At 51.3% G+C, this 9,969-nt stretch overlaps 1 protein-coding gene across 1 annotated transcript in view; it reads right to left on the bottom strand.

Moving 5' to 3' along the window:
* The window catches only part of ARHGEF15 (Rho guanine nucleotide exchange factor 15), a 9,058-nt gene extending 5,353 nt beyond the window's left edge, over positions 1-3,705 (bottom strand). Inside the window, exons 1-8 of the mRNA XM_023514056.1 lie at positions 3,056-3,705; positions 2,435-2,767; positions 2,144-2,198; positions 1,219-1,277; positions 906-1,117; positions 632-792; positions 315-467; positions 106-235 (exon numbers count right to left, since the gene is read on the bottom strand). Coding sequence (XP_023369824.1) covers positions 106-235; positions 315-467; positions 632-792; positions 906-1,117; positions 1,219-1,277; positions 2,144-2,198; positions 2,435-2,767; positions 3,056-3,656 — 1,704 coding nt within the window. The 5' untranslated portion in view covers positions 3,657-3,705. The remainder of the gene's footprint in view (positions 1-105; positions 236-314; positions 468-631; positions 793-905; positions 1,118-1,218; positions 1,278-2,143; positions 2,199-2,434; positions 2,768-3,055) is intronic.
* Positions 3,706-9,969: the final 6,264 nt, after the last annotated feature.

The raw sequence follows: 9,969 nt of genomic DNA on the forward strand, positions 1-9,969 counted from the left end.
AAAAAAAAAAAAAAATGGTGATCACTGGACAAGAGGCCCTGGTGGTGAGGGAGTTCTCTAATGGACTTGGTGGGACACAAAAAAAGGGCTGTGTGCCAGGAATACCTGCAGCAGCATGCGGAGCCTGGTGATGCGCTGAAAGGGCAGTAGCAGGAAGGATGGCAGCGGGAGCCGCTCACACTTGGGGAGGCTCTGTAGCCGCCTCAGCTCAGCGGAGAAGCGCATGTTCGTGTCCCTGCAGAAACAGACTAAGCCTGCTATGGCCTGAGCCCTACTCTGCTCACCCCAGCTTCCCCCACCTCTAGGACACTCACATAAGGCGGCTGTAGGTCTCTTCCTGATACTGCTGGTTCCGCACATAATCCACATACACTGAGAAAGGGCCCACCGCGTGGGTGTGTACCACATCACACAGGTCACTGATGTGGGGGGAAGAGCGCACACGAGACAGTAATGCCCCCAGGAACCTGAAGGAGTAGAGAAGCAAGCTGGAGTGGGGCAGAGAGCCAGGTCTCCCTGGTTCTTGAGCAAAGAGCTGGGAATTAGCTGGGCCCACTGGGCCTGGGAGATAGGTAAGGGGGTGCTCAGCAGCCCGAGGCCATATCTCCTGGGCCTATAGGACCCAACTGACCGCTCACTGACTCCCTGGACTCGCTGCACATTGGAGAAGAGTGTGTGGTGATCCCGGGGGGTGAGCGTGTCCCTGAGAGGCTGGCTCAGCACGAAGGTGTCGGTCAGCAGCCGCAGGGAACGCAAGTAAGAGGCCTCGGATGTCACCACCTCAAATAGGCTCTAGGGAGCAGAACGAGGCAGTAGTGGAAAGCCCAGCTCAGCACCACCCTGGAACCCTGGCCACCCTCCGCCCCTATGCCTGGCCCACCCAGCCCAACCCCAAATGTGCCCACCTCCTGCATGCGCCTCTCGTGGGAGCTGAGGGTATCCAGGAGACCACTGGCCCGCACTGCAGGAAGCTCCTGCCACAGGGTGTTTCGAGGTCCCGGGGGCCTTGCAAAGGTGGGAGCTTCTCCAGCACTTGCTGGAGAGGGACCCCCATCCTCACCAACCCCCCACAGCTCTTCTGACAGCACGGCTGCTCGGTAGGTCTGGTACAGAGGTTCTAGAGGGCAGACATAGCACCTCAGGGAAGTCCTGGGTCCACAAACCCTTTCCCACTGCTTAAGGGTCTCAGCAGGAACCCCCAGGTGCAGAGGCTCTCACCATCCTGCAGGGGCAGCTCCCAATTCTGCTCCTTTAGTCCCTCTAGCCCCTCCTCATCTCTGTGGAGAAAGAAAGGGATGGGAAGCCCCAGGACCCCCATGTACCCCAGGGGGGCTATTTACCTGATACCAGAAGGGATATAAGTATGATAGCTCCCCGATCAACCCCAGTTCTTTTAGGTGCCTGCTGGAGGGGAGCCCTTGAACTAAGTGGGACACATCCATCCCTGTTATCTCAGCTCCTATGTACCAGAGACTTCCAAGTCTAGCTCAGCCCTCTCTTATAGCACCATTGTCTGGAATGCCCTATTTGTTCTTCAGTAAAACTCAACATGATCAAGTGCAAACTCTTACACCTCTCACCAGTACCTGCAACTCTGTCTCCCCTCTTCTGGTCACAGTATCACTACACACCTTTTAACCCAAGCTAAAAATCATGCTACTATAGTGAATGGAGCCAAATTATCACTGATAATGATGGTGAATCTAAGATGATTAACAAGGCTAGATAACACAAAAGACATAGTTGCAGTTGCTAAATGGATTTTTGGACAATATTAGCAATAGAGACTCAAGGTCAGGGAGTCTCTTCCCTCCCTTAGGGAAGATGCAGCAGGCACTTACTATGGGGCCCACTTTTTACCAATAGTACACCCCAGTTACTCCATGAAGTAGTCGGTATGCTTACCTCCATGTCTCAGATAAGGACTCTGACAACCAGAAAGATTAAGAACACGTATGAGGTCACATAACTAATAAGAGACAGAGCTGGGATTAGAAACCAAGGCTGCTTGTTTCTAGAGCCCTGACCCTTCTCCCTCTGCCTTTGCAGAGGTGGGACTTAGCTGGACCTACAGGTCAGTCTGCCCTTTAGGTAGGAGCATGGTGGGGAAAGAAGGGAAGACAAGAGTGGGGGTGTTTGGTACCTTCCCTCCATGGTTGCTGGAGGAACATTCTGTGGAGTTTCATCAGGACTATCTCCTGGAGAGAGAAGGCAGAGTGAAGAGAACACCCCTCCAGTCCTTAGCCCAGGACTCCTGATTCCAGCCCCAGCAGAGACTGTTACTATGAGATTTACAATTCCTGTCAGCCCCAGAGCAGCAGCTGGTAGAGGAAAAAAGAGCCCAGGGCCTCTTGGTGTTTGTAGTTCATTGGGTTTGAGGCCACCCCTACCTTGTCCCTTCATAACCCGGAGGTCCACTCCCCTGGGCCCTCACCTGTTGGGATTCCATCTTCAGAAGGCAGATCGAGATCTGGCTGTGGAGGGTCTCCAGAGATGGTAGTGTCCTGTCTGACACGAGATGGTTTTGGAGGCTTGAGGGGAGGCAGGACATTGTGCTCGGCAGTGGAGCGATAGGATGTGAGGACAACTGGGGGATGACTGATGCTTGGAGGATTGGGCCGGGAGCGGGAGGTCCGCAGTGGTGAGGCCCGGCAGGGAGCCCTGGAGCCTTCCTCCTTGACTCCCACAGGTACCCATCGAAGCTCCAGGCCTGGCCGGGCTGCGTGGCAGACACAGGGGCAGCAGGGAGGACAAGCCAGAACAGCATCTGCAGAAAATAGGTATACTAAGAAGAAATAAAGCCTTTGGGGTTCAGCCCCGCCTCACCCAGGCCACCTCCAATCCTTTACCTGCCCAGTAACCTAAACATTGACTAGTCCCAGGTATCTATAGATCTCCTCCACCCTTCAAAAAAACCCCAGAAATACAGAAACCAGATTTTCTAAACACAAAATCCATTTTGAAAAGGTAGACCCTAAAAGTTTCCAATCTCAATGCATTGAAAATGAAGATGATGGGGTAGATTGAGGCTACCTCAGCCCCACCACACACTTACCTGGAGCACCGTTCTCCTGGGATCCACTCCCAGTGAGGGGAACCTCTCTTTCTCCATTCACATTGGCTCCCCCTTGGGGACCTGGCTCCAGAGCTTCTGCTGCTTGGGCCCTGCCTTCAGCCCCCCATTCAAACCTGCCAGCCAGCCTCCGCACAGTGCCAGGGGCTGAGGCAGAGCCATCTTTCACCAGGTCCCGAGCCGTGGGGAGCAGGGGTAGAGGTGTGTGAGGTGACCCAGAGGGCTTGGGTGGGGGCACTGGAGACCGAGGAGCAGGTTCTGGGGAGATAGAGCGCCGGGACACTGGACTAGGGGTGCCGGAAGCTGAGTCTGGGAAAGTCTGAGAGTCGAGGCTGGTTCTAGAAGCTGATGGGGGCAGAAGGGCAGGGGACTTGAGGGATGCAGCTGGAGGCTCCCAGAAGATAGGGGTGCACATCAGGGTTGGAGCATCATTGACGGTTTGGGGAAGTTCTTGTGGAGAGGAGCCATTGTGGGGAGGCCCTGGGAACTGAGCAGCCCTGGGTCGAGAAGGGGGGCGGGGACGGATGATCCGAGGGGGCTTCTGGGTAGGGGGTGTTGCTGCAGGAAGAGACTGGGCTGACATCTTCCTCTGAGTTCTTCAAAGGAATGGGGTACTCTGCTGGAGTCATCCCCTGAGGAGGAGGGAGAAAGTGCCACCTTAGTGCCACCTAGGTGGGTAGACTGAGGCCATCTGAAGGTGTTATTTCAGAATTGGAGGGAAGGCTGGAGCACCTCCCTCTTTCTTTCTCATTCTATCTTCTCTCTTTTCCACCTCTCACCCACCTTAGTGTTTCATTTTCTGAGGCCCCTGAAGCTTCCTGCTGGCACACTCAGGTCACAGTTAGACAATGAAGCTGGGAGAGGTGGTGTCAACTAGATGGAGACCCAGGTTGTGGGATGAGGAGACCAGAAAGTCTGTAAGATCAGTAAGGGGAATTCTGCTTGCCAGGGTGGTGTCTGCCTGATGAAATTCTTTTTTTTTTTTTTTTTAAGACAGAGCCTCAAGCTATCCCCTTGGGTAGAATGTGGTGGCATCACAGCTCACAGCAACCTCCAACTCCTGGGCTCAAGCGAGTCTCCTGCCTCTGCCTCCCAAGTAGCTGGGACCACAGGCATCCGCCACAACGCCTGGCTATTTTTTGGTTACAACCATCATTGTTGTTTTGGTGGGCCCGGGCTGGATTCGAACCTGCCACCTTAGGTGTATGTGGCTGGCGCCTTAGCTACTTGAGCTACAGGAGCCGAGCCATGCCTGATGAAATTCTGTGGTGTGTGTCATAGAGGTTCGTGTGTAGTTTGAGCATGTGCTATCTCTAGTGTTATGTCCATGGGGGGGCTGCATGCTGTGAGTGAAAACATACTTGTCTGTGCCCACCAGGTAGGTATGCAGTGGGAAGGGGGAGTGTACAGCATGTGGTGTGCAGCCCACTGAGGAGTCTGTGGTGTGAATGAGTGTCTGAGTGGGCATGTGTGATGTGTGCTCATGCTATCTGGGCACAGTGTGCGTGCGCACCGGCCTGGAAGTCCAGGGATGCATCACCATTTCCCTATTCCGCAGGCCCTCCGCCCCCCATTTCCCAGTTCCTCTCTCCGGACTCTCCCTTTCCGGATTATTTTTAGTCTCCTTTTCCTGCCATCAAGATTCCTGGAGCCTCTGACCCCCCGGAGACCAGGAGGCTCCAGCACAATCTCTCCTGCCCTTCATCCTCTTATCCCTGCTGGCCTCCAGGGGCGGTCACAGAGAGGGGCCCTGGTGGAGGCCTGAGTCCTTTCAGGAGGTCTGGGGAGGTAGCCAGGAGAGCAGGCTAAAGAATAAGACAAATAGGTCCCGGATCCTGGGACTTGAGCCTCTCTTCTCCTTCAGGGAAGGAGGCTGTGATCCCAACTAGGTTGTAGGGTTGGGGCTAGGAAACAGGAGCCCCCATACTCCTTTCAGAAGTCAGCAGGAGACTCCTCCAGACTCCAGATTAGGTTCTTGAGAAATAATGTAGGGTAGGGGCTGGGGGCTACAAATGGTGAGTCTCAAAGCTTAATGGTCTCTGCATTCTGCCAGGAAGCCACTTCGTGAAGTGAGCCACACAGTGGCCTTGACCTCTGGCCAGCTTCTCCCCAGCCACTGGCCCCCTGAGGGATTCTGGTCCACTCACTACCTGCATTTACTTCCTTCCCCACCCCCCACTCAGGGACGCAGGTACTCGGGCCCCAAGCACTCACCCTTGAGTCCCCTCCACTCTCAGTCACCTCCCAGGGCTGAGTGAGTAGGGGCAGGAAACAGGAATTGGATCCTCCTCCCAACCGGACACCCCCCCCAACCCACACCATATCCCACATGCGCAGCACACCAGGTCCCTGGAAGACTGAGAGACAGTATCCAGGGTCTCAGAGGTCAGTGGCATCTGGGGGAAAGCTGAAACTCAGAGAGTGGACTGTTCTATATGTGCGAATTCCACCAGCACTGCTGTGTGGATGGGACCTCACAGGGGCTGGGGCAGAAGGGGGTGGGGTGAGGATGCAGTAGCCATGTGGCCAGCAGTAAGGCTTGGGTGTCTAAATGCCTGTCTCAGCAAAGGGATGGTGTGTATCCCTGCACAGCGTGTTTGACCATCTCTTCCATGACTTGCACGAACACTTATCTGTTCATCTTCCAACCCATCCCCTGGGTATAAGCCAAACCTACTCTAGTAGAACCTCCATAGTTGACCACCTTTCTACACTGACCACCTCCTTAAGTTGACCTAATTTTCATAGACCCAACATGCATCACAGGTTAAGTATCCGTACAGTAGGCCTAGTTCCTTATGTTGATCACCTCCGTATGTTGACCAGTTTGTTACAGTCCTTTGAATGGTCAACTTACAGAGATTCTACTATATTTCACACCAAGGGACACCCCACCCCCACCTCAGACTTCCCCTCCGGAGCTCTGCAGTATCTCCCCATGAATTTACCTTTATCTTTATGGAGGCAGTTTCTATTTTCAGCCTGTCCTGCCTGCTCCTTGGAGCGAGAAGTGCTGGGCTGAGTGTCCGTTCCTGTACTTCTGGGGCGGGAACTGAGGGCCCAGATTGAGATCTCTGCAGAGGAAGCCAGTTCCTCGCCCCACCCGGCCATTGTGTGTGTAGGGTGGGAGGGTAGAGGAGGGAGAAAGGACAAAGAATGGGGGAGGAGAAGTGGGAAGGGCAATCTATGGGAATCTGTCTCCCCCAGGTGTATATAACATTTGTGGGACTCTTGCTACTCATGAGTCCCTCTTTCTGTCCCACTGGGGTGGAATGCACATTCCAGCCTGGGAAGTAAGGTGGTGGGAGGAAGATCCAAAGACTAGTTGGGAACTCTGGGGGCCTTCACCCACACCCAGGTGCTTGCCTTTGTCAGACCTATACACACCCCAGATGAGACACTGGGAAGAAAATCCAGAAAGCGGGCATAATATAGGCTTTAATCCCTTTTTTCTCAGAGTAAAAGCCTAAAGTCCTTCTAGCGACCAACAGGATCAACCCTCCTCTACGCTTTCCTCTGGGGCACACGCCTGCCTCAGCAGCTCTGCACTGGCCATGCCCTCTGCCTGGAACTCCCCTTCCCTGGGGGTGATTCCTTCAACTCCTTCAAGTCATTAAAGGACCACTTTCTCAACAGGACCTGCCTATCTCTCTTTAAAATTGCAACTCACAACTTCACAGCACATTCCATAGCTCCCTTTTTGACTACAGCAGTTGTACCTTACTACATCCCATATGGTTTACTTACATATTGTTCATAGTGAATTATCTTTTCACATTAGAAAGTAAGCTTCCTGACTCGGCACCCATAGCTCAGTGGGTAGGGCGCCAGCCACATACACGGAGGCTGGTGGGTTCGAACCCAGCCCAGGCCTGCTAAACAACAATGACAACTCCAACCAAAAAATAGCCGGGTGTTGTGGTGGGGGCCTGTAGTCCCAGCTACTCGAGAGGCTGAGGCAAGAGAATCGCTTAAGCCCAAAGAGTTTGAGGTTGCTGTGAGCTGTGACACCACAGCACTCTAGCACTCTACCCAGGGCAACATAGTGAGATTCTGTCTCAAAAAAAAAAAAATAAAGTAAGTAAGCTTCCTGTCTCTTGGATCTGCTTGATGAAAAAAGAAAAAAGCAAGCAAGCAGGCTTCCTGGAGGCAGGATATTTATCTGTACTGTTCAGTAATAACTATTAATATTTGATGAACTGAATCCTTTTGAATCTTCCCCCACAGCTCACTATTATTCTTACTCTCTCCCTACAAACCCTTTCCATATTCTGGTGATTCCACTAGTTTCTCCCTCTGTCTCACACACATACACACATACACCCTCCAGTGCCAGGCATCCAACTACCCAGCCCTCACCTCTAGGTTCTTCCTTTTAGGTATCCAAGGAGGGGAAACCTTTCCAAGAATCTCCAGATCCTATCAAAAAAGCTAGAAATACATATGTAGCTGAATAAATCCTGTTTTGTATTTACTGAAATGAGAGTATCTTTATTAGTAGTTCTTTTTTTTTTCTTTGCAGTTTTTGGCTGGGGCTGGGTTTGAACCTGCTGCCTCTGGCATATGGGGCTGGCACCCTACTCCTTTGAGCCACAGGTGCCGCCCTCTTTATTAGTTTTGTTACTTGCAAAAAAAAAAAGATGTGGGCATGCCTCACATCTGTAATCCTAGCACTCTGGGAGGCCAAGGCAAGTGGATAGCCTAAGCTCAGGGGTTTGAGACTAGCCTGAAAGAGTGAGACCCTGTCTCTACTAAAAATAGAAAAACTAGCCAGGGTTGTGGTGGGTGCCTGTAGTCCCAGCTACTTGGGAGGCTGAGGCAAGAGGATTGCCTGAGGCCAGCAGATTGAGGTTGCTGTGAGCTATGATGCCATAGCACTCTACCCAGAGCAACAGAGTGAAACTCTGTCTCCAAAAAAAAAAAAAAAAGATAACCAAAAAGTACAGTTATTTGCTGCAAACATTGATGGTACTTATTACTGGATTAACCACTCCACATCTGAGTGGGGATGGAGGCTTTCAAGAGTGGAGAAGAAGAGGAATTTGATGGGTTGAGCAGGCCCCTAGACCTTTACCTATCTTCTCTGTCTGGTCCAAGCTTATTTCCCCTTCCTCCCACCGACCTCCCTCATCCCAGACCCCAGACAGATCTACTTGGAGGCTTTTCACCCATCTGTTGAGGAGAAACTTCCCCCACTCCCAAGGGTAAAAGAGCCCTTCTTGGGTAACTGAAGCTCCCTGGAGCTACACCAAGAACATTCTAACTTTCCTAACAAAGAGGTTCCATTGAGCCCACTGCCCAAAGCAACTGCAAAGACAGAAACAATAACTTTTCGGATCTATAAAAAATCGCTATCTATTTATCTGTGTCCCATCTCATTCCAAAAAGAAACTGCACTCTGAAAATCACATCATGTGACATACACAAGATTATTCTCACATAAGTATATTTTATTATATACATGCCTTTTCAGAGATACTGGAGGATTTGATATAATAATCCATTCTTTCAATATCTCTACAAAATGAAAGATTTCTATTTTTCCATATTCCAAAATTACCATCATAGTTTCAAGTCTGTATTCTGCCTCCTTCTCTTAGCACTGCTTTATAACCATTTTTCATGTTGCTACACGATGTGTGCAGCTACACCTTTTCCTGAAACGTAATGTGACATCACTTAGATTTTGTCATCCTGATAACAGCATCTCAGTCTTCTAGGAAACTCTCCTACCCACTCGCTGTGGTTCCAAAGAGACAGCCAATTACAACAGCCTCTCTCTGGCCATCTCACTCACGTTTGGTCAATCACAGTACCCTATTCCTCTGGCCACAGAGACTGACCCAGAGCAAGACAAGATAGCTTCCTAGGGAGAGAGCAGCTTTGGGGCCTGTGGGAGAGAGACCTTTTCTCTTTTCTCCAGACTCACAAGGCAGGAACAATGTAAGTCTGGAGCTGTCTGTGCCTTGGGAGACAATAGTGGGAGAAATGAGCCCCATACCTTAGGGAAACAGAGGCAACACATGAAGGAGAAGTCCAGGCAAGGTGGTGTGTGCCTGTATTCTCTGCTGCTGGAAAGGGGGAGATAAGAGGATTGCTTGAGCCCAGGAGTTCAGACTATAGTGCACTATGATCACTCCTGTGAATAGCCACTGCATTTCAGCCTGGACAACACAGCAAGACCACTTCTCTTAAAAAATAAAAAAGAGAGGGAGGCGCCTGTGGCTCAGTGAGTAAGGCGCCGGCCCCATATACCGAGGGTGGCGGGTTCAAATCCAGCCCCAGCCAAACTGCAACAAAAAATAGCCGGGCGTTGTGGGGGGCGCCTGTAGTCCCAGCTACTTGGGAGGCTGAGGCAGGAGAATCACCTAAGCCCAGGAGTTGGAGGTTGCTGGAGCGACTCCACTGCACTCCACCGAGGGCGAAAAAGTGAGACTCTGTCTCTACAAAAAAAATAAATAAATAAATAAATAAAAAAGAGAGATGGGGGACCTGAAAATGTCCTTTCAGCCCCTTGGACTCCCCAGTTCCTGAGCAGGAGTTTTGTCAAGATAAAAGGATCTTGACCATTACAATTCAATTCCCTATTGCAGGACACTTGGGAAGATTTACAGTTTTTGCCATTACAAATAATACTGCAGTGAACATCTTTATGCAAAAAAAAAAAATTCAATAAGAATATTATTTTATGGCTCGGCACCTGTGGTTCAAGTGGCTAAGGCGCCAGCCACATACACCTAAGGTGGCGGGTTTGAATCCAGCCTGGGCCCGCCAAACAACAATGCTGGCTGGAACCAAAAAAATAGCTGGCATTGTGGCTGGCACCTGTAGTCCCAGCTACTTGGGAGGCAGAGGCAGGAGACTCGCTTGAGCCTAGGAGTTGGAGGTTGCTGTGA

The sequence above is a fragment of the Otolemur garnettii genome, unplaced genomic scaffold (assembly GCF_000181295.1).
Source record: "Otolemur garnettii isolate 467f Iridium unplaced genomic scaffold, OtoGar3 scaffold00046, whole genome shotgun sequence".
Lineage (NCBI taxonomy): Eukaryota > Metazoa > Chordata > Mammalia > Primates > Galagidae > Otolemur > Otolemur garnettii.